Source organism: Helicoverpa armigera, chromosome 27 (genome assembly GCF_030705265.1).
Source record: "Helicoverpa armigera isolate CAAS_96S chromosome 27, ASM3070526v1, whole genome shotgun sequence".
Lineage (NCBI taxonomy): Eukaryota > Metazoa > Arthropoda > Insecta > Lepidoptera > Noctuidae > Helicoverpa > Helicoverpa armigera.
Window position 1 is genome coordinate 6,970,846 of NC_087146.1, and position 26,146 is coordinate 6,996,991.

The 26,146-nt window shown below is 37.3% G+C and overlaps 1 protein-coding gene across 1 annotated transcript in view; it reads right to left on the minus strand.

Moving 5' to 3' along the window:
- Window positions 1–15,862: 15,862 nt before the first annotated feature.
- LOC135118874 (unconventional myosin-Va-like) overlaps window positions 15,863–26,146 on the minus strand; it is a 37,398-nt gene continuing 27,114 nt past the window's right edge. The window contains 5 exon segments of the mRNA XM_064041941.1: window positions 15,863–20,624; window positions 21,212–21,328; window positions 21,857–21,988; window positions 23,652–23,801; window positions 24,205–24,410. Coding sequence (XP_063898011.1) covers window positions 20,496–20,624; window positions 21,212–21,328; window positions 21,857–21,988; window positions 23,652–23,801; window positions 24,205–24,410 — 734 coding nt within the window. The 3' untranslated portion in view covers window positions 15,863–20,495.

A 26,146-nucleotide genomic window follows, 5' to 3' on the forward strand; every position in this document is an offset into this window, starting at 1 on the left:
CCCCACACGGGTATGTACATCGAAAAAAAATTTCATCCCTCAGTTACATGTATGGGGGCCCCACCCCAATTCTTTTACTATTTAGTATCATATTTTGTAGCGGTTCATACAACACATATTCCCATCAAATTTCATCACTGTAGTACTTAAGTATAGTTTCCGAGTAAATCGGCTGTGACAGACGGACAGACGGACAGACGGACAGACGGACATGACGAAACTATAAGGGTTCCGTTTTGCCATTTTGGCTACGGAACCCTAAAATATATATCAATCTTGGAAAGCTAGACTCTTCCCGAGTAACATTAGGCTATATTTTACAACGGTAGGTACGGGTAGCAGTTCTCACGGAATACGTATGGTCCCGGTAGGTACGGGTCGTAGTGCCCAAGGGACACGGGTGAAACGGTGGGAAAATGGCTAGTAAGAAATTAAAGAGGTAAAAAGTACATGAGTCTCATTTTCACTGAATCCTGACGTTTCTTTGCCATCCCACTTTTTATATAAAGCCAAATTTTCTCTCATCATCACCTGCCGAGCCATTTCCCAACAATGTTGTGATTGGCTTCTAGTATAACTGCATGCAGCTTAGTATCAGTCTTTACAAGGAGCGACTGCCTATCTGAAATCCTCAACCCAGTTACCCGGGCAACCCAATACCCCTTGGTAAGACATATTTCCTGTCGCGTAAAAATATTTATTTATTTACATACAAAAGTATCTTGAAACCAGTTTACATATGTAAACTATAAACATATCGATATCACAGCAATTTGAACAACGTGAATCGAATTGTAAAACAATCAATCGAGAAATATGTTTTTATCAGATAAGTACTGGTATAATGTACTTTAAAATATTTTAATAATGTTCTACTTTATCGGGCGGTGTTTGAAAAGATAAAAACAATTTAGTTTTATCCTTCTGTAAAGATGCTTTAATTTAAATAGGGCGAGCTTTTGAAAAGGAAAATCTATTTTAATCTGTGCAAATGTAACAAATAGATTTTTTCTTTGTTTGTTTATACCACAAAGGCTTGGAAAGTGTCTAATACTATTTCCGATTAACAGACTCATTCGCACAATCAGGCTTTTTATCCAGGTACGGACAGTAGTTCCAACGGGAACGGGAAGCGGGTGAAACCGCAGGAAAACAGCTAGTAGTTATTATGAAGCTGAAGATTTTCTTGGTATGGACATGCTAATCTAAGTTACTCCTGGTCCGATTAAAGAAAACATTCAGCGTTAGATAGCCCATTAATCAAAAAGGTTATAGGCTACTTTTAACCAATTACTCGGTGTAATACCAATGGGATGCAGCGGCAACCGCTTAACGGAAATTATTTAACAATAACCTTAAAAAGGAAATATTTCTGTCGTCAAAATTTCATGATGAGTCAGTCAGTTACGACAATTATTTAACAATTCGTTTCGCACTGTTGAGTGCAAGTTACTCAATCGTGGCGGAGGTCAGGGTCAGCATTCGGCAGTTGTAGGTCAACTTGTGTGGTCATAGTGACGGTCAAAGCCTTCGTGGACGTGTAGGAGGAAATAGAGGTGCTCGTGGCTAACTAATAGCCATCTAATAAGCTTGAGCAACACCTTGAGGTCCGTGGATGGGTGACCATCTTGTCATTACGAGTGTCTCCATGTTTCGGAAGGTACGTTAAGTCAGTTCCGGGCCCGATTCTCCTAATCTTACTCAAGCAACATACGATCCACATTCGACTGCGATCCAATCACGACTCGATTACGATTGAAGCGTAAGTGGCATTCCGTTTTATCCTTTTCTGTCATTCAATAATGAATCATTTTATCTGCAAATGATTTACGATTGCAATATGATTGTAGAGCAAACTACCGTATAGACCAAAATCACCAAAATAGCAGACCAATCGCAAACCAATCGAATGTCGTTGGAATACGATTGGTCTTATATTAGTAGCAGAATGCCCGATATGGTTAAAACTGCTATTGCGATTCAATTTCTATTCAATTTTGACATTATTAACTTAGGAGAATCGGGCCCCTGGCTGTCATTTGAACTTCTTTGGCAGTTGTTACGGGTAGTCAAAAGCCAGAAAGTTTGATAACCAAGGATTAACTGGGTTGAGGTCAGATAGGCAGTTGCTCTATAGGCACATAGGTATATGGCACATAGTTACTCAGCTGTATCTGATTAGACTGGAAACTTATCTCAAAGTATAAGGCACAGAATTTCCTTCACCTTATTAAGTCATTGGAATCCAACACTTAAATCTAGAAAGTAAATACCTACCTACATACATAATTGGTATTGCATAATCTGGAATCGAACCCGCTTTAACACGAATTTTATCTCCTCCATACTCTCTTTAAAATAAATTCATACGTCTTAAATTGACTGTAAATCATCAATAACAATTGAACTGCGCGCACGCAGACCTTACGGCATGGTGACGATGTACTTAGTAATAATGTATGGGCTCATTCATTGTAAGGACAAGTGAACCATCAAGTGTGTATGTACGGTAGACTGCACATCAGTGGTAACTGTCATGCACCTTAACTCAATAGTAATAAGTACGATTTTCCTATAAAACTGTTACCACTGACCTGAAGTTGACTGTGCTAACCACGGAGTAAGGAAAGTTGAACGGATATGCCATAATGCAGGTAGGTCAAGCGCCTTCTTATAGGTCAAATACGAACGGTGGGCATGACGAAAAAGATTAGTTACTTACGAGTAAACTAACGAGGCGTTGATGCATCTGTTTAAGATTTTGGTATTACAAAAATGGTCGGCTCTAAAGAGAAGCCAGTAAGTCTGACACAGTTCACACAGTCTAACCAAGGGGTATCGGGTTGAGGAGGTCAGATAGGCAGTCGCTTCTTGTAAAGCACTGGTACTCAGCTGAATCCGGTCAGACTGGAAGCCGACCCCAACATAGTTGGGAAAAAGGCTCGGAGGATGATGATGGTCGGCTCTAAAGGTGTATAAGGGCGAAAGCAGTAACGTCCTCGTCTCCCGCTCACCCGCATTTTGGCGCGCTACTTTCTTAGGCGATTTTCCGTTATGGCACCTCCGCTAGTCATTTAGTTCTCCATGGTAAGGGCTCATTCAATATACCGACAAGTTTAACGTCACGTATGTATGTTATGTATTAACAAAGGTAAGTACATACATATGTAATTAGTTACGGAGTTTGATCACAATGAAAAGACGTAAATAACAATTTGTGGGTTATTGAATAACTTGTACTATGTACTTATTACTAATTATTCGAAAACAATAAGGTACCATAACTTTTCTGAAACTACACTTCACTAACGATTCATTTTACGTAAACTTTTAGTTAATTACCCTCTTGTTCATTTAATAACGTAATAATTACCTCTGTATAATGCTCTCTAAGTTTGTATATACTTTCTAAGTATATCTTAGACACCAATTATGTTTTGATGGCACGTTAAACTGTAGGTCCCGGCTGTCATTGAACATCCTTGGCAGTAGTTACGGTAGCCAGAAGCCAGCAAGTCTGACACAAGTCTAACCAAGGGGTATTGAGTTGCCCGGGTAACTGGGTTGAGGAGGTCAGATAGGGCAGCCGCTCTTTGTAAAGCACTGGTGCTCACGTGAATCCGGTTAGACTGGAAGCCGACCCCAACGTAGTTGGGAAAAAGGCTCGGGAGATGATGATGATACTCAGATAGTCTCTAGATTGTTACATGTTTACAAATAGGTTAGGTACGTAAAGACAGAACTGATATATAATGGAATTATATTAGAAGGAATGAACTTTTGTTTCTTAATTTCACAATCAGGGAATCGAATGCAGGACCTACACGCAAGCTCCTTTTTCAAACAAGTTGCCAAAATTGCTTCAAAACTCTCAAAATACTTGCGGACCAGTTTAAATGACGCAAAAAGTTGTTCCCACATGGCCTGATGAGAAAATTACCATGTTTTAGAGTTCTTTTGGTAATTAAATGAAACCTTTTGGTTGGAGCACGAAATTAGCGTCATTTTTTTATAAAAGTACAAAACACATACTTGCTTACTAATTAATAAATGTGAAAGTTTTTATTTTTATTTCTTGCGTTTTCATACAGAGTACTAAATAAAGGGTTATGTTAGTGGTAATCTCAAACTATCGAATTGCCTTTTGAACCGCAACCTCAATAACTGCGTACTTAATCAATTCTCAGAAACAAAAACACAGAATAGAATAATTGAGTAAATTATATACACATAAGTGCAAGAGATAACATATATAAATATTAATATAAAATGATAAAATTACCACTGCAATAATATTTGTACTACAACTTCATCCATGTTCCCATAATATTACTCTTATAATACATATTATAGATATGTAAATATATACGGAACCCGACTTACGTGTGGACGTACAGTTGCCAACAATTTTATTATAATAAATACTTGGTATAATCAGGTGCCTGACTGTACTCAGAACGCTATTTTCCTGTTGCATTGCACGTTGACTTATGTTTAAGAAACATGGAATTTCCTTCAATCGATGATTAGGTGTCTTATCTTTGAAGAAAAAAAAATGCGTAGGTATTATTATTAGGAAGACTTAAATTGAGTTGTGTATGGAATGTCCTTATTAGAAATAACGTAGTTTTCTGTTATTATATGATTATACATAGATGTATGTAAATAATAATCTATACTGAATACTAATTATGTAGGTACATATTGTGAAGCTGAAGAGTTAGTACGTTTTATTTTTAACTTATAGGTAGCACAGATTACCTTAATAGTTACTTCCTTATAATACTTATTTCAGTGTTAGATAGATCATTTATTGAGGAAAACTGTAGGCAATTTTTATTGAGATGCGCGAAGTAATCCCCTATTGTTAGTATAACTATACTGTCCTAGTATAAGTATATCCTTGGCAGTCGTTACGGGTAGTCAGAAGCCAGAAAGTCTGACACCAGTCTAACCAAGGGGTATTGGGTTGCCCGGGTAACTGGGTTGAGGAGGACAGATAGGCAGTCGCTTCTTGTAAAGCACTGGTACTCAGCTGAATCCGGTTAGACTGGAAGCCGACCCCAACATAGTTGGGAAAAGGCTCGGAAGTTCATAGTATAAATAACTACAGTGAGGGCCATCTTCTATTTTTACTACGTCCTTAATGAATTATTACCGATAAATTACTTTGTCAATTACTCAGCTCTAATTATACAAAAAAATGCATTTAAAACATTGTCATTTTGACAATTAAAACAACCATTGTGGCTATTAACAGTACTATTTACTTGATTTATGATACTTTAAAGCCGACCTCAACATAGTTGGGAAAAGGCTAGGCAGATGATGATGATGACTTAATTTTTAAGCCCATTCATCTAACAATTGTGTTTTTGTATAATTTGATGGAAAAATACCGACAGACAAACCTTTTAGTCGACAGTTTGACCGGGCTATTCAATCAGTGTGAAATGAATAGTAGTAGGTACCAGGTAGTACCAGGGGCTCAATTCAGCTAATTTAATAATGTGTCTATTGGATATCAATTGAATCTCAATAGGAGCTTTAACTTTAGCGGGCATTCTTCATTAGAAAAATTCTTCACTGTTGGCAAGCCTCATTATCCCCGAGTAACAGGGGTTCAAACGGGACGCGAGTGAAACCGATCGCAGAAGCTAGTTGAAGATAAGTTAAAGCATTGTGGATTATCTACATACACTGATAAGTTACCCTAGCTAATATCTTTATACGGATTATATCGTTTATTAATTTATTGACCTACTTAGGTACTAGATTATGATACAAATCCGCCTTCGTATGCAAATCTATAAAATTAGATAGGCAGACACGTAATATGAAAAGGCAATAATTTTATATTTATCTAAATATATAAAACTCAAAGGTGGTAAACGCACAGCTGAAACCACTGGACGGATCGAGCTGAAATTTGGCATGCAGGTAGATGTTATGACGTAGGCATCCGCTAAGAAAGGATTTTGATCAATTCTACCCCAAGGGGATAAAATAGGGAATGAAAGTTTGTATGAAACTTTGTCAATTTTAAACCGATCGGACTGAGACTTTGCATGCATAAAGCTACTATGGCATAGGCAACCCCTAAGAAAGGATTTTGATAAATTCCATCCCTAAGGGGATAAAGTAGGGATGAAAGTTTGTATACATCTTCTTAGATTTTATGAAGAAGTCCTGATGACGAATCAGAATTTTATGATGACGTTCGCTTAAATACGATTTTGATTAATTCAACCCCATTCAACCCCACGGGTGATAAAATAAGGGATGATGAAGGATGTAAAATGTATTATAAGTCCCGCATTCAGTTTTCGGAAAGTTGGCCGCCTTAAAGTAAAGCCGCAAAACCATACCTAATTAATAATAATACTTCTTAACGCGAGCGAAGCCGCAGGCAAAAGCTAGTCTATGTATATAGAGTAAACACATGACAGAAGAAGTACCTACATAACATAGAATAGTAAAGAGGTACCGCCTATGTACCTACACATATAGAATTTTTTTGTTGGCTTGCAATGGGTGAACTCAACGACTCACTCACCGGACCGATTCAAAAATCTAACACCATTAGATACCTACATACCATACTACTATATGTATAGTAGTTCCCACGGGACGCGGGTGAAACCGCGGGAAAACGGCTAGTTCAAATGGTTAAGTTTATGGTTTTACAAAAAGTGCAACGTTGTTTAGATGTAATAATGTGAATTGTAGAGCTACTTAGATACTATTAAAATACTTAAAAATATTTATTTCGTGTTGGTAGGTAATAGATTAGATTTTCCAAAAACGAAATCAATATTTCTTTCTTTCTTTCTAAAACAGGAACCCTATGAAGGCAAATTTTAATTTTGTGAAATTCACTGTTTGGCTTAGGTAATTTCTTGTTTGCATACTTTTATAGCAAAAGAAGATAAAAGTTGATTTTGAGCGTGAGTATAAAATTGCCTTTTAAAACTTTATGATCAATAAACTCGATAAACATTTAACTACCAAATAATTTGAAAACATACCACAATCTCTTTCACCATATTGCTATTTTACCTACCATGTTTGTATCTTTATCCTAAATACATAACATTAAAAACCACATTGACTCACACACTCATAAAAATAAAATTACAACGAACCTTTTGTAACAAATCCAAAACTCTTTTTCAATATTTTCGTCCGCACTTTTATTTATACAAAAAAAAACACTCGTATTAATCTGTGGTTAAGATGGCGCGCGTCCGTTTCCCGCCAAATGTAAAGTCAGACTGTTTTATAGAGTTACAACACGATTGAAAACGTTTACAAATCGCACATATACACAGTTGATTTCGCGCGCCAATTAAATTAAATAAGGCGTTATTTTATTACCAGTCGTATTTTGTTACCTAAGGTAACATAAACGTCAATTTCTTAAAACTTAATTTTTTGTTTAATATGACTTTTACGTCCAATTTTAAAACTAAACAGTTGTTTTAAGAAAAACAGATATTTATGCTGTCGATAAACCACCAGTTACCTACCAGTTTACCTAACCAAGGGGTATCGGGTTGCCCGGGTAATTAGGTTGAGGAGGTCAGATAGGCAGTCGCTTCTTGTAAAGCACTGAAGCCTCAAGCCGACCCAACTTAGTTGGGAAAAATGCTCGGAGGATGCATTATGTTGTCGATAAACTCGAGTCTAAGTTATTAAGAGTCACAGTAATCTTGACATGGTTTATGATTTTGAATAGGTACTTATATTTGAAACTAGCGGTTTTCCTGTGGTTTCACCCAAGTCCCGGAAACTACTGCCCGTATAGAATAAAATATAGCCCATGTTACTCGGGAATCGGGAATAATGTAGCTCTTTCTTTATATTCAAATGACAGCCGCAATTTACAAACATTAACAATATCAATAAAAGTATCTTGATTTTCCTGCATTCAAAATCAAAACTTTTATTGAAGCAATTAAGGCATCGTTCAGACCAAACGTATTGTCGGCCGCTGACTGTGAGCGCGCGTTACGCAGTTTATTGCTTTTCCATATATATTGAAATTGTCGTTCACACCGAACCGACTATACGCTGTTACGTCGTCTGTTGTAGCTGACTCTCAGTGGCCGATTATTTTACTACGCGACTATGCACGGCGGACGCGGATTGGCTACGCGGACGCAGTTGCCGAATAACGCCGCTCCGCCGCGTACGCACCGCCGCGCCTCGGTTCAGCACGTCGATAATTAGTGTCCCTTTATATAAACTTAAACGTATTAAAGATCATCGAATGTTTTACTGTCATACGAAAATATTTCTTGAACTTATTTGGATAAAGTCTATATTCGAAATATAAAGTACGAAATTGACCAAGATAACATCTCTTCAAATTTAAGGGATGTACCCACAACCTCTTCTTTTATTATTTTCGTCTTCCTCTAGAGCTTCGCAAATGGCAACTATCTGAATGCGCATCATTTAATTGAAATATCAGTAAAACGTCTGATTTGAAAAAAATAAATTACGCTAGTTTTATCGTTTATAAAATACTACGAGCAACTTCAAATACTGAGCCCTTTTATGTGTAGAATAGTCAGCCGCTCAGCGTACGCATCTAGTGTGAACCTACAAGAGCCTATTCTTTTGTTCACACATGTAGCGCATCGTACGCTATAGCCTATTGTCGGCTTGGTGAGTACGCGTACTGCAGATTGAGTCGACGTTCACACTGGGGCAGACAGTGAGTATACTCACAGTCAGCGGCGGACAATACGTTTGGTGTGAACAATCCCTCATACTCTGCACACTGAAGACTTTTAGTCGGCCGACAGTTTGATCGCTTTGAGAAGTACTTACAGAGTTGTAGTGAAGTTGAAGTGGCGATGGTCAGGCCATATTGCTCGCAGAGCAGATGGCCGAATGGTGTCGAAAAGTGCTGGAGCGGAGACCACGGACTAGCAAGCGCAGCGTGGGACGTCCACCAACAGGTGGAAAGACGACCTTATAAAGGTCGCCGGAAGACGCTGGATGCAGGTCGCTTCCAACAGGTATCTGTGGAGATCTAAGGGGAGGCCTATGTTCAGCAGTGGACGTCCTATGCCTGAGATGGTACAGAGATGTATGGGAGTGCGCACATAATAAAAACAGGTATTTGACCAGCATAATAACAACTAAAACTTTGATTAATTTACGATTTTATTAAAGAAATTTATTTTTCATCCCTCGGGCCAAATGTCGGTCGACTGTTAAGTCTGTGGTGTATGTGGTTTAGCGATGGTCCCAGAAGTTCAAATTAAAGTGCAAATAAACCGCCAAAATCTGGTTTTACTTTCAAAGATTTCAAGTATTTGACTCACTCAAACGTTTTTGACGTCATTTTCTTCACATTTGTAGAGGAAAATGTTTTGAGGGACGGGGAAGAACTACATACTTACTTAGAATTGTAGCCTTGATCTACAGACATCAACTTACCTTAATCTGTCAAACTTCTTCATTAGATTTTCAACCTTATCACAATAGCGGAAGGTAAAATTCGATTGGTAAAAGTTGACAGATTCGGGTGTTTGTGTCTACTTACAAGTCACAGGTCTCGTCAAATAAACCGGTTTGAAGTTGGGCACAAGTAATTGTAGAACAAAATGTATAAACCACTTGGCGCGACTCCGTCGATGTCAACTATACTTAGGACTTTGGCTGCTGAAAACTGACTGAAATTCTTACAAAATTTTATCTCGTGAACATAGAAATTCGTTTTAGATTTTAAGGTAGAATTCCGTGGATAGCGGCTACGAGCCGCGCGCGGCTTACGACAGTCGTCGGCCGCGCGCGACAATAGTCAACCTATGAAAATGTATGGCACCGTTGCCGAGGTCCGCGACAGTCGCGCGCGGCCGACGAATTTCGTAAGCGCGCGCCGTATGCATCTCAACATGGTCTAGCGCTTAGTAACATCTATATAATTTTAGTCAAACCAGAATTGAATTGTTTTTATTTAGTCGGCAAACTTCCATTGGTTTTCATTACAATACAAATGCTTTTGAATCAGTATTGGGTAGTATCCTTCATCATTTCTACTTTTAAAAATATTGTCGATTGGTAATATATTTTCATAATACAGCCACAGCAATACGTCATCCTCTTCTTCTTCAAGGATATCAATTAGCACTTCGACTAGAGGGAACGGACGAACAAAATCTACTAATAACAACACAATGCCGCGCGCGGCTTACGAAATTCGTCGGCCGCGCGCGACTGTCGCGAGCCTCGGCAGCGGCGCCATACATTTTCATAGGTTGACTATTGTCGCGCGCGGCCGACGACTGTCGTAAGCGCGCGCTGCGTAAGCCGCGACCCACGGAATTCTACCTTTAGGTAATACCTTCACAATTTAGATATATTCTCTTGATACTTAGTTTGGAAGACAACATAGTTGGGAAAGGCTTGGGAGATGATGATGATCCGACATCATTAAAAACTATTGATATTAAAACTATACAGTAACCTACACACTTACGTATGTGCATAAGTAACGAGGAGGAAATAAAGTAATTGACATTACCACATGTAATTTCTTATAGCATGGTAATGGTAGAGATAAATAAAATATGTAGATAGGTTTTTCCTACACCTATGTGCCCACAATATTTAATGATTGTTATTAAATATTTAATAATAAATTCATCATCCTCCGAGCCTTTTTCCCAACTATGTTGGGGTCGGCTTCCAGTCTAACCGGATGCAGCTGAGTAGGTACCAGTGTTTTACAAGGAGCGACTATCTGACCCCGTCAACCCAGTTACCCGGGCAACCCAATACCCTTTGGCAGCTAAATAATTATTAAAACATAAATTAGTAACATAAGAATTAATGAGCAAAGTTTACCTACGTCAGTTCTTTGAAAATTCCATAATTAATAATTAAAATGTGTAAATTATATCTAGTGTAAATAATGATGCAATACGTATTCTATTATTTTATTATACATTGTTTTTTTGTCTCAAAGGGCTGTTTGATTTAATGGCTAGTTCAACAAATTGGATATGACATAATTAAGCTTATTTTTTTAAATCTTTATATAAGAACGGGGTTTTGTCTAGTGCTGCTTAGTAAATACGGTTATTTTAAAATTATAACCAGACAGTAACAGCCTTACTACAAAACTTAAAATGTGTTGAAAACTTGTCTAAAAAATTAGCTGCAAAACGGACCTTATTTCAACGTCATAATCTATTTTTAGACAAGTTTTAAACAGACGTTTAAAAGTTTTTGTGGTACTACGTTCTAATTCTATTTATTAGGTATCAGATCGCAGACAATATCTAAGTAATAATATAATTATAGGTGTAAACTGCAATGGTTCGCAGAGAAAGTTAGAAATTACTATCATTTGTTGTGGTGGAATTGACCACAATGTCCGTACCTATGTATATAGTGTGATTTTCCAATCGCTGTCTACAATCATACTTAACTACTCAGATATATAGATATTCTTTATTAGGTATAGTTATCGGCACGAATCTTGAGCTCTGACCTTCACCTGCGCAGAAGTAATTTATTGGGTCCCTTTGGTGGTATGAAGTGAGGCGCGGGGCGGGCTAAAGCGGTGATTGGCCCGCAGTGCATCGCGTCATAGCCATCACTCGGGGTTGGTTCTTTGCTAATAAATCACTTCTGCGCAGATGTAGGTCAGAGCTCAAGATTCGTGCCGATAACTATAAACCAATTTTACATTTTGATCTTAGTCTAGTTAAAGTAGGTGACATAATAGATAGTCGAATCCCGCATTTTCACTGACTGGTTGTCAGTCTTCTATTACAGACCACAGGTTTAATAACTTCACTGTCCCATAAGTCATTTATGTGATACACACTGATTGTTTAACTATTGTGTCTGCTTCGTGGTCAGTGAAGTGGATAAAAATGTAGCCAAGATCTAGAACGTTGACATGCCTTCCGAAACAAAGGAGGAACTCACTATGTCAAGATGATCCACGGACCGGGCATTAACTTGCTTCATTACCGTGGTTTCAAAAGCATTTCCCGAACCTGTCAGAAAGTACGCTGTCTCAAAGAGTATTTAGCTTTCTGCCAAGGAGAAACGAAACAGTAAAAGAAATGTCAGTTCGGTAGCATAGAACTTTTAGAAGCCTTTTGAACTAGGTGCGGGGCCCAAAGCAATTGCTACCTACTCTTTTATGTATGGTTAATCCACACTGGTAGTCTCTACGCTGATTCCCTTTGCATGCCGTGTGCATGCCAAATTAGGCAGAATATAACTAGAACTTTTAACCTCTGTAAAACTGCTAAAGAACATAGGTTCTATATAAATAATATCTATATAATATATAATTTTGACGACCTCGATGGCGCAATTGTCACCATGCCGGACTGCCGAACCTGGGGCCCGATTCTCCTAAGTTAATATTGTCAAAATCGAATAGAAATCGAATTGCAATATGATCGCAATAGCAGTTTTAACCATATCGGGCATTCTGCTACTAATAAAAGACCAATCGTATTCGATTGACATTTGATTGGTGTGCGATTGGTCTGCTATTTTGGTGATTTTGGTCTATACGGTAGTTTGCTGTACAATCATTTTGCAATCGTAAATCATTTGCAGACAAAATTATTCATTATTGAATGACAGAAAAGGATAAAACATTTATTTCAAAGAAAAATAGCGGAATGCCACATACGCTTCAATCGTAATCGAGTCGGGATTGGGTCTCAGTCGAATCGAGTCGAACGTGAATCGTATGACGCTTAAGTAAAATTAGGAGAATCGGGGCCCTGAGGTCCCGGGTTCGATTCTCGGTTTGGTCGACATTTGTGTGATGAGCATGCTTGTTGGCCGTGGTCTCGGTGTGACAATATGTACATATGTAGCTATGTATAGTTTATCAGTTGTGTTAGCACCCATAACACAAGTTAATTAATAACTTACCATGGGGCTAACCGACCGTGTGTTCATAAAAAAATGTTTCTTTCTTTCTTTCTTTCTCGATCGAAGTTTCCAGAACATTGCCTACAGCGACATGATGACGAGTTTGTTCAACATTGACTCTGAATGATTGCTTGTTGATATTACCCGTGTGAACGCCATTGTTCGACAATATTGCTTATGTTTAGCACTCAGCCATGTTTTGCCGTTCATTGCACTGCGTCGACTAAGGAGCACGTTTTGTCACGATTTTATTCTTTACTGCTTTGTGTGGGAACTACTTCCCTCGCATAGATAAAAGTAACCTATAGTCTTCCTTGATAAATGGTCTGTCTAACACTGAAAGAATTTTTAAAATTGGACTGGTAGTTCCTGAGATGTGCTCGTTCGAGCCACAATCAGTTTTATTATACCCAAAGATCTCGAGAGAGTTCGGCGTAACCCAAAGAGCTTCAGAAGGAATATGGCTGGATGTTAGTCTGTGTCAGTCTTTTTAGCTCCACCTACAGTGGATGAAGGTCGTTTTAGAATTCCTTAAATTAAAACAAGGGATCCAATTTGGCACGTACAGGCAAAGAATCGGTTCATCCGTTTAAGAGGTACTGTACCGTCTCGTCATTCATTACGCATAGTCAGAAGACAGTAAATCTGACAACCAGTCTTACCAAGGGGCATCGGGTTGCCCGGGTAACTGGGTTGAGGAGGTCAGATAGGCAGTCGCTCCTGTAAAACACTGGTACTCAGCTGCATACAGTTAGGCTGGAAGCTGACCAAAACATAGTTTGGAAAAGGCTTGGTAGATAATGATCTTCTCAATTACTAATAACGTATTATTGATAGGTACACAACTGTATGTAAGTAACTGTTATTTGAGTATAGTTCTATCTAATAGGTACTATAGTCTAATTTAACTTCATACATAATTATGCCTACAAGGCATTATCTACTAGTGGGTGTTATAGTAAAACTGTGTTTTTACCAGAGTAAAGTAGAAAGTAAAAAAAGTATTGTAAGATATCTTATTAGGCAGACATGTGTAAAATGATTGTAGGATTTATAATGAGGCAGGCATGTTTTACTCCCACATTCAAGAGGTTATTTACCTCACAGTTTTAAAGTACAGATGTTTTTTTTTAATAACAATGTTATAAGTACTAACGGGAACACTCCCGCCTTACCACTAGGTTCCTTTGTTTTTCTTCTTCCTGCCTTGGTCCCAATTATATTTGGAGTCGGCGCAATATGTCTTCCACTTACATTCTTCCCTGTCACTCGTCATACTGACACTCACTCCCTTCTTATTTATGTCATCTTTCAGGCAATCTTTAATTAGGTTCCCTGTTTGCTTATGTGTACCTACATTAGAAAAAACACTATTGCTTTGCCCTAATGACATTAAATAAACGAAATTATGCTGTCATAGAAGGTAAAATCTATAAAGGATTTTCTCTGAATAGCGCCGTTGGATTTTAAATGCAAAGTTTCATCAGTGGTCAGGCGGAAAAGTCCGCGGCAGTACATGTACACACACATGTATGTGTCACCCGCTTTCATGAGATAAAACATACATAGATACAAGTCTATCAATCAAAGCAGTGGTTAGTCATTCAATGGCCTGAGGGTTTCCAATTAGCAAAGATGTACGAAGTTGTACTGAAATTGACCTACTTGGTTGATCTTTGAAAGTAGGTTATTCTCTCATTTTTATATTCCAACTTACTGTTTCGCAGTTCCGCGCGTAAAACACTAGTAGGTACTCAGCTGCATCCGGTTAGACTGGAAGCCGACCCCAACATAGTTGGGAAACAGGCTCTGGAGATGATGTTCAATGCGTCGACCCCAACATAGATGAGAAAAGGCTCGGCAGACGATATGTAGGTACCCGGCGGATCCAACCGTGTAAGGGTAGAACTATTTGTGCACGTGGATAAAAAGAAGCCTAGGTATACATATATATTATAAGCTATAGATAGTAACACAGATAACTTAATATAGTTGTAGTACTCTGTCAAGTGAAAGAATAATAACTTTGTCAACATACGCAAACTCATTTGACGCAAACCATGTATCATCATAAAATCTATTGTTTTACATAAGTACGTAAGTATGTAGTTTCTGTGACATTTATTATCAACAATTCACTCATTTACCGATTATTATCTATCGACAAAGATAATAAATACTTAATAAATTATGTTAAAACTACGTATTGTCCAACTACGTAATTATGCAAGGAGATAGTTTGATATCTCTCAAGGTAAATGAGGGGCCAATACCCTTAGTAACAATCTATTTATTATAGTTTACGTCAAATAACTTATCTGTTTAGTAGTTACTGAGGTTTATTGCGAATATACTGACAGACATATTATTTAGTGAAATAAAGAAAGAATTCCATATCCATCTTTATCTATAAGGCAGTCTTTTAAGGTTCCATACGCAAAGATTAAAATACTGAGCTGTCACCGGGCTGTATTTTATAAACAGTGATAGTTGATGTATTAATGTTACTGTTATAACAACCACCGCTGAAAACAAAAATAATGCTCAAGGGATCTCTCATACGACAAACGCGATATTTTATTTTTCCTAGCGTAATCATCATTTGCCTAGCCTTTTCCCAACTATGTTGGGGTCGGCTTCAGTCTAACCGGATGAAGCTGAGTACCAGTCTTGTACAAGTAACAACTGTTAATCTGACCTCCTCTACCCAGTTACCCGGGAAGAAACCCAATAAGTTTTGTTAAGACTGATTGTCAGACTTACTGGCTTCTAACTACCTGTAACGACTGCCAAAGATGTTCCAATGAAGGAAACTGGCTAGGTATCGAAGAAATAATAATACAATTTTATTCAATTAATGATTTTAATAACATAACATCTAAGGAATGTAGAGTGCTCATTACACAAAACAGTTAACACGTAAAACAAATACCAACATAATTCTCTATGATTTTAAATCCACAATTATAATAACAATCATAAGAATTTTTAATATACCAATATTAGTACGATTACATAGATATGCGATATATTGCTTTTACAATTATTTCAAAGAAAAACACAGCAATGATTACGTAATCGAATGTCATATATGACAACTGATTACATGATTACATATTTTTGGCTGTTACCAAAGGATTAATGTTTTAACATGGCATAAACGTTTTAACAATTTGTAACATTTACATAAAGTTTAATTTATGACACGTCTTTTTTGTATATAAATAGCTTTTTAATATATTTATGATTAGCTTCTATACATTTGTTTTTATTAGGCATAGCATGTTATTAATCTGTGTACATATTACTTATCAAGTGTTTTTTTAAGGATTACTCTCTGCAAACTGAGATCTCTTTGAAAATCCTCGATAAGTAATATATATTTTATTTATTTTATTTCATAGTTGAAGCGCCTGTTAATATCACCTCATATTAAATTCCTGCAATATATCTGACTATTTACTTGTTTTAGAAACTTTCGCAGTTAGTTGCTCATTTTTTTAACATGTTTAACCAAAAGGCTGCATTTTTAAGATTAGATTGCCACGCGATCAGCTGCAATAAAGAAGTTTGCAATAGACGTTTATTTCCAATATTCATTACATGTAAATATCATTTTTAATTAATAATTATCCATTCAGAGATGAATTCCATATATATTTTGTCGTTTGTTACATTAACGAATGACACAACAATTTCAATGAATTGACGAATAATAATTTCAATATATCCACATTACATTTGGAAAGAATTTAATAAACTCGAAAAGTTTCAACTTGAGCACCTAATAAATATTGTTTCAAGTATATACAACACAACATAAATATATATTTCTATATTTTTAATATATTAAGTACAACAAGGAGATATTATTACATATATTTTTCTACAGATTTTAAGCTATACGACAATTTGCTAGGAAAATTCTGATATACAGCTGTCGTATGCATAACAAATAAATAAATAATAACAATTACATACAAAATACTGATTTTACAAAATCTTCTATTTAAGTACTTAGTGCCTGCTTTTGCTATAATCTTCTATTTCAAAACTACATTCATAATAATTTGTTTTACCTCTATTATTATCTTAATAACCGCGGTTTTAATATGGAAACAATACTACAAACAATAAGGAACTATAGATAAGTAAAAATGGAATGTCAAAACGAAAGGGTACAAAATCTGCTAGTCTGAAAATGCCATAATTTCGTGTCTATAAAAGTTCTTTATCCTTGTTTTGAGACCATAGTAGTAAGAGCCTATAGGAAGGTTCCTTCTTACTATTTTTTTTTCAATACCAGAAATTACCTTTTTCGTAAGGTTAACAAGTACTCACCTTTGATTTTATAGACACTCAATCAGGACGTACGCTAGCAGACAACCCAATAATTGCTTAGAAATCTTAAATTATTCACCTTTTATCAGTGTAAAGCATTAATTATTTTACGCAATCAAAACTTCGTAAGAAAATGGTGGAAAAAAGTTTACATAATTATAATAAATATAAGCTTCGAAAGCACCTAGCGCAAATGGTAACACTGTTTATTTTCTAAATTATTTCTATGTTACATACTTATTGAGTCCACATACTTCAATATTTTGGAAAGTCGTATAAATATTTTTATTTGATATTTATGAAAAATCGAAAGTCAGTTAATTAAAATCATTTTAATTGCAAAAGCCCTACTAACTCTGATTTATCATAAAGCTTTTGCCAATTGAAATATCCATATTTGTATGTATGTATTGATTTATTTTTGATATTTTACAACTCTCCAAAATCCAACTATAATTTCTCTATACAACAATAATTCTAATAAACTTTTATTTACTATAAATAACATTAATTTAAACACAATGGAATGACACTAAACGTTTGTCAAAAAGCAACTGTAGACATTATAATATTTTTTCTATTCATACAGTGCTATTTACAACAAATTGATATTAAATTCACCACAATTTTACCACATTATGTATATTAAATATCTTTATATACAAATAATATTTTTATTCACGACGAACACAGATTTTAGAAGCACTATTCGCTTATTTATTTTGCTAAAATTTCGGCAGTACGCATTTTAGTTTACATGCTATTAAGTATTTATTTAGACCAGCATAGGCGAGTAAAAGTTTATACATTGTACAAGAAAAGCTCTGGTTTTATGTAGTTTTCGACGTTATATTGAAAATTATAGTTTTCATAAATGAGCAAACTCGCTGTCTCTTGAAGAGTGTATGCAATACAGGACGAAGAAACATTTTTGATTATCATTTGACAATATTCCAGGCATTTAATCGTTTGTAGTACTGAATACGACATAAGATTACCAAACAATAGTTAGTTTTACTCGTCTGAACTGGGCTATATAATAATTATAGCCATCCATAGTCGCTTTACTTGCGCAAATACATTTATTTATTTATTTGACAATACACTCAGAACGAATAAATTGTCTTAATTTGTTACAAGTAAACAACATTACAATTTTATTAATATTTTTTACAACTTTTTAGGAATTGTCAGAATAAGATATAATCATTTAGAAACTATGTTAGGGTCGGTTTCCAATCTAACCGGCTGAGTACCAGTGTTTTACAAGGAGGACTGCCCTATCTGACCTCCTCAACCCAGTTACCCGGGTAACCCAATACCCCTGGTAAGACTGGTTGTCAGACTTACTGGCTTCTGTCGACCCGTAACGACTTAGAAAAAGTTTTAAAGTAATTTAAATCCTGTGTTTATTGAGAATAATATTTCAAACGTGGTTTCGAAAAGTGGTGAATAATTTGAACTAATCAGTTTAAGTAACATAAACCTCTGTAAGTAGTACAATAAAAACGTATAAACCTTAAATTAAACTAGAAAATAACTTCGTTGATTAAAAACTTATTTTATAAAGGAAATGGCTGAGATAGACTGCGTTTTGGAAAAAATATAATAACTCAAAATTTTTAAATTGACTCTGATGACTAAAGATTTTCGATGTTTAGTTTTTTTCAATAGGAAGACTAATTTTGGGAAGCATTTCATGAACTTGATATTATAAAACTTTATTTTTGTAAATACCTTAAATAAAATCCACAAGCCTACATCAAAAATTCATACACACAATGATGAACTCACGCGGGAATCGAACTCCTAACTTTAGCGTAGATAAACACTAACTATTACGCCATCTGCCTGTTAGTAAAAACAAACAATTAGACCAAAAAAAAGAATAAATTGTCATATCTCAGCATAGAAAATATTCAAAAATTTATAAATTTTACAAAGCAAGTATACTTCGCGCCAAACTTAATGGCGTCGGAACATTGTGAGACTGGCATCTCAGAAACCCTATGAAAGACGCTAAAAGTAATTTCTTAGCGGAAGCAACTAACAAATGAAAAGTCGGTATAATATTATATTTCTGCGGCATCTAATGTATTTAAGCAATAATGGTTTCTATTCATTCGTGATTTATTTACTAAATGATAATTATTATTATTGAAATTGTCGGATTAATTATACTTGATGATGTAAGAATAAATATAATTTAAGAATTATTATTTTTCAATGAAAACAGTTGATTATATCACAAAAGCATATAAATTGTACCGAAATCAAATAATACTTTTATGTCAAATAAATTTGAAAAAATCACAGCTTTTATGGAATGCTAAGAGTGAAAAAATCATCATCATCTGCCTAACCTTTTCCCAACTGTGTTGGTCGGCTTCCAGTCTAGTAAGCAGCTGAGTACCAGTGCTTTACAAGGAGCGACTGTCCTATCTGACCCCTCAAGACTTGCTGGCTTCTGACTACCCGTAACGACTGCCAAAGATGTTCAATGACAAACAATGTTAAGTGTGAAAAATTAATATATATATACTTTAACCGATTTTTAATATAATATAATAAATAATAATGGCACCATATTAACCGATTATTTTGTATGGCAATAACCGAGGAACGAAAATCTTGAGTTATTTGAAGATATTTTATATAAGGCAAGACATAAAAGTAATGTGTTTAGATTTTATAAAGTAGCATATTTTCGAAATTTTAATCACAAATTAAGTTTTTTCAAAATAATTTTAATTCAGATTACCTTTAAAATCTAACAGACATGAAACTATGTTTATGAGCAAAATTATACAAAATGTTAGGCTAATATCCTAAAGCTATTTCAACTACTTCTTGTATTAAATAGACCGTCTTTTACATTTACAAAAACATAACAACTATTGTGTTTAAAACTTATAACTTTATTATTCCTACGGTCTTTTCCGTCTACTTGGTCTTTTCAACGAAAGACCACTATTATTATTGGTTCTTTACAAAATAATACCTATAGTTTTGAACATACCTTCTTATTCTACGGTCTTTTCGGTCTACTAACTCTATTTCACATTCCAGCTATAAACAAAAAAATCTTCAATGATTCAACCTAAATCCTTGAATGGTCTACTTGGTCTACTCATTACATTACAGTAGACCAGCTGTAAAAATAAAAACAGCTACAGGCATGTTTGTTCACCTTCCGTCGGTATTTTCACCTGGTCTTCTCGGTCTACTTATATTTTGGTGAGTAGACCTTCCAGTTCTAGCACTTCTGGTAACTCTATGGCTTCCAGACGTATTGACGACGGGTTGAAGGGAAATTGCACCGAGAATATCATCTTTGAGTCCATTAGAAGATTTTGCTGTAACAAAAAGGAAAATTGTATGATAGAAGAAGAATTATATTCTTTAGTATTCCTTTTCATGGGTTTTATGAAAGATACAGGTCGCTTCTAGGATAGCGGAGATATGAGCTGGTTACTATGCTTGTACATTTAATACTAACTAGTTGTTTCCCGTGTTTTCATCCGCGTTCCATGGGTACTACTCTGCGCACTCGGATAAAAACTATACTATGCATAGCCTTTTGAATAAATGGGCTACCTTACACTGAATCAAAGTCTCTAAGATAAGCAAGTTCAGCAAAAATACTTTTCTAGGCTGCTGCAAGATAGTTTCAGAGATAAGCGTTTCCAAAGAAACATCTTCACTTTTATAAAATTAGTACATTGTATAACTAGTGACCCGCCCGGCTTTGCACGGGATAACAGTATTTCCCCAGTATTTAATGTATGTTATTATATATATATATAAACCTTCCTATTTAATCACTCTATCTATTGAAAACGACTCTTTTAAGATTTAAGCATATAAAGAGAGATAAGGACAGAAAAGTGACTTTCTTTTATACTATGTAGTGAAAGTGATATACATATAAGGTCAACTTTACTGGTTCTTTATCAGGGTTGGTGCCAGCCTTCTCCTGCATTTTCTTCTGTATCTCGTGGATGAACTCGCGCGTCACCTTCACCTCGTACTCTTCAGCGGGAGTGTACATGTTCAGGATCTAGAGAGAAAATGTATTTTAGTACTTATGTAATTCTCTCTCTCTCTCTCTCTCTGTGTGTATGGATCGATTTAAGAGCCATTAGTTAACTTCTGTCTGAGGAAAGAAAGCTGTAAAATGTCCATCATAATCTTCAGATAGAAGTTATTTGGCGATTGATAAATTGGCCCTTAGTCACCCAAATCCTAAATAGCTAGACAAATCTTGTTATTTTACATAGAAAATAAATAAGAACAATTTAAGTCTCTTAAAAAGACGTCGCAAAAAAACTAAGTATAGAGGGCGTTTTAGTAAGTTTTATTTTGTTATTTAGTTTTCTAATTCAAAATCCGTATGGGGAGACTTTTAAATTACTAAATTCAACTAAATAGAACAAAAAATACATTTCTCTGAAAACCCAATGGCGGTTCGCAAATAAATTCATCATACATACTTTTCCTGCACCCTCGCCTTTTACCCATTTTAATACCTAGAAAACGGTTTCTGCGGTTTAAAGACGATAAAATGTTAGGCGGTGTACACACGTACCTTACAAACTTGCATGGCGTTAAGGTTAGCGCACATGTCGACGGTGCTCTGCACGTCCTGCATGGACTTGCGCGCCTGCAGCAGCTGCACCGCCTGCGTGATCGGCTTCAGAACACCTAGGATCTCTTCCACCTGGGGTAGGAGAATAGGCATTTTTAATGAAAGTCAATAAAGTATTTAATTTATGTCAATGTATAAATGAGTAAATAACAAAACTTTATAAGCATGTGTTAGCTGCCAGTAGTTACAAAGAGGGCAGCAGAGACAAGCGACCATAGACACACCTCGACATTCAGCCGTGCATCTATGCTTGGAGGATTCTTTTTCGAACGTCATTGTGCCAAGACATGTTATCGTTTGACAGAATAAGATTTTGCCGCGTTTCTGATTAATCTTAGTTGATTTTCATGTTAAAACTATTTCTTGTAATTTCCTCGTTAAACAAACCTGCTTCTGGTTTTAAGACATGTATGTTACGGGCAATTTAATAAGTCCGGGCACTGTTAATAATAGCCGGTCTGTATTCATAATGCCCTACGCAATTGGGCCGTGTGATTAAACCAGCAAGATTACACATACAATCTGACGCCAGAAGGCCAGAACAAAGGAGATGGCCAAATTTTCATAGAAAAACCCAGAATCGACAGCAATGAAATGGTTACCAATAGGTTCTTTATGATAGACCTTTGATGGTGCCAAAAATCTAGACTGAAATCCATGGGGTATAGGAGCTATATCATATTATAGCAAAATAGGTTATGTTGAATATATGTTTATTTTAAAGATTATTAACATCAAATTACATAAAAAGCAAAGTAAACTAACATTATACAAGCCACTAGTAATAACCCCATAGTTTCAGAGTTGGCCTGGTGATTAAAAGGTCTTGTATTTAACCACTCCAGATGCGATTAAGCACCGACCTTACCTACTTGGAGAGGTTTCGCAGTTACATGCAACCTTCACAACTGGCTATGATATGTTTTGGAGAAATTGTCTTTGAAAATCGCGCCAAGTGACATTGTCAAATATAACAAATGACTTAGCAATGCAAAACGGTCCAATCACGAGTCTGCATTCAACTTCCAACGAACATCAAACAGTAAAAGTAAACTTTTTGTGAACTAAAATCTTGATCGAAAACGTTATAAAAAGAGAACCCCATGGTTTTAGATGATTTGAAATACTTTTAAAATCCACAAATTATACTGAATCCAATCATACATATGAAGTTCCTGTCGACTCTGGGTCTTTTTGGCCATCTCCTTTACTAATCGAATGTCAACCTTCCACTATTGTGATAAAGTTGAAAATCTATTGAAGACATTTGACAGATTGAGGTAGGGTGATGTACCTGTACATATGACATAGAACAATAAATCATACTAAGTGGAAGTTTCAGTAAAGTGACCAGTAACGCATACAAATAATTCCGCAAAATTGCTATCTTTGGTGCGCAAAGACATGCAAACATGGAAATACTTTTCTTCGCGAACACGTCATGTACGTTATATCGGCTGTGTCGTTCACAATCACATTTAATGGATGGTTAAACCACTGAATGGATTAGGTTATTTTTTCCAATTCGCCAAAGAATATCATAAAGTATATGCGCTAGAATTTAATGAGATTAGAACGACACACCCTGTATAGGTATACTGGCTGTTAATCAAATATCTCCACCAATATTTCAGTATTGAACATAGAATAGCGAATATTGAAGCTCTGAGGATATTCCTGAGTATAAAACTTAATTATATCAATAAAGAAATCTATTACAAAAAATAATACTCACGCTCTTCTGGCCATATTCAGCGAGATGCTCCTTTATCCAAGTCTCGAGATGTGAGATGTTGTACCTGATCTGCAAGCCTTTAGCCCAGCAGCACAGGTCTTTGCGTAGAAGTAGCTGGTTCAAACTGTACGCGCAGATGTAGTAGAATAACTGCGAAATACAAGTAAGAAGGTTATTTTCATTTTCAAAGTCCAAGTAAAATACCTTTACTGTTTTTCTCAGTACATTTTCCTTATTAAAATAAGGCCATAAAACTAGCACTTTTCACGTCAAATGACAGCACCGAAAACGAACCCTTTCACCGCTTCCTTATGGCTGAAAAGAAACAGTGTTAAAAACTTCTAAGCGACACAGCTGTGAGCAACGCTTGGCAGGGTCTGTCCGTGAATGTGTGACACATGTTGTCATAACGAGTTCCTCAGTATTTAGAAAACCATGAAGGTGAGTCCCGGTTGGTCTTTTGAACATTTGTCGCTCATGTAGCATATTGGTAATGACCTGCATCTGAGCCCAGCATAGTTGGCAAAAGCCTTGGGGCCCGACAGTAACTGACCTGCTTAAATATAGTGAGCCTTAACGGCTGGTCAACAGCGAAGGTATGCAGATGATCATGCGTGGCCGACAGCTCGTGCTTGAGCTGCGCGGGCCCGCGCCGGGCGGGACGGGCGCTGGGGCCTGACAGGCCGCTGATCTCCTCGTGTTCGAGAATGGCTGGCACTATGAGGCGTTCTAGTTGACGTTCCAGGAGGTGGATGAGGCCTGCAGAAGAATAACAAAGTTAATACGTATCCTCCCTTTGGCATTGTATAGATTTACAGTTTAACTTTCTTGCATTGTATAATTTTGTGAGCTTACTATTGTTATGTAATAGACTGTACTGTGACTGTATTACTTTTTAAAAGAGTGTCTATGGAGTTCTTGCCAGCTCTTCTCCATGAGACCAACTTTTGGAACCGTGCAACTAATGTGACGTTTCATAGGTGCCTGCAAAAGCCTGCATGTGAAATAAAAAGATTTTGATTTTGGCGTATTTTCATACACTTTTTCCAGTAGTATCTGCAATATTAGTTAGAACTAAATTAGGAGTCCCCATGGCATTGACAGACGGAACTAGAGACGGAACGGACTTGCTAGATTTTCACGTTACTCTATGACGGTCTGTAACTGAATTCTTCTGAAGTATGTACGAATTTGAGGTCTTAAGACTAGGGGTAAATGCGGGCAGTGCTCAGAGAGAATCAGCAAAGTGTATCCCAGTGTATCCCTTAGAGCCAAAGTCTGCCTGGGCTGCAGGGTTGTTCGAAAGATCCACTGCGCCCTGATACATAGGACTCAATAAGGATCATGGTGGGTTAGGTGTAGTCTGACACTTCCTCACGCTGTCCAGTAGCCTGTGGGAGAGAGGTACACTTACCCTGGTATATCCAGACGGCGATGTCGCTCAGCACCTGCCGGTACTCGGACAGGTCGAAGATGCGCAGACACTGCTGGCTCTGTCACAGGGCATGCAGTAGCCTGTGGGAGAGAGGTACACTTACCCTGGTATATCCAGACGGCGATGTCGCTCAGCACCTGCCGGTACTCGGACAGGTCGAAGATGCGCAGACACTGCTGGCTCTGTCACAGGGCATGCAGTAGCCTGTGGGAGAGAGGTACACTTACCCTGGTATATCCAGACGGCGATGTCGCTCAGCACCTGCCGGTACTCGGACAGGTCGAAGATGCGCAGACACTGCTGGCTCTGTCACATGGCATGCAGTAGCCTGTGGGAGAGAGTACACTTACCCTGGTATATCCAGACGGCGATGTCGCTCAGCACCTGCCGGTACTCGGACAGGTCGAAGATGCGCAGACACTGCTGGCTCTGTCACAGGGCATGCAGTAGCCTGTGGGAGAGGTACACTTACCCTGGTATATCCAGACGGCGATGTCGCTCAGCACCTGCCGGTACTCGGACAGGTCGAAGATGCGCAGACACTGCTGGCTCTGTCACAGGGCATGCAGTAGCCTGTGGAGAGAGGTACACTTACCCTGGTATATCCAGACGGCGATGTCGCTCAGCACCTGCCGGTACTCGGACAGGTCGAAGATGCGCAGACACTGCTGGCTCTGTCACAGGGCATGCAGTAGCCTGTGGGAGAGAGGTACACTTACCCTGGTATATCCAGACGGCGATGTCGCTCAGCACCTGCCGGTACTCGGACAGGTCGAAGATGCGCAGACACTGCTGGCTCTGTCACAGGGCATGCAGTAGCCTGTGGGAGAGGTACACTTACCCTGGTATATCCAGACGGCGATGTCGCTCAGCACCCGCCGGTACTCGGACAGGTCGAAGATGCGCAGACACTGCTGGCTCTGTCACAGGGTATGCAGTAGCCTGTGGGAGAGAGGTACACTTACCCTGGTATATCCAGACGGCGATATCGCTCAGCACCTGCCGGTACTCGGACAGGTCGAAGATGCGCAGACACTGCTGGCTCTGTCACAGGGCATGC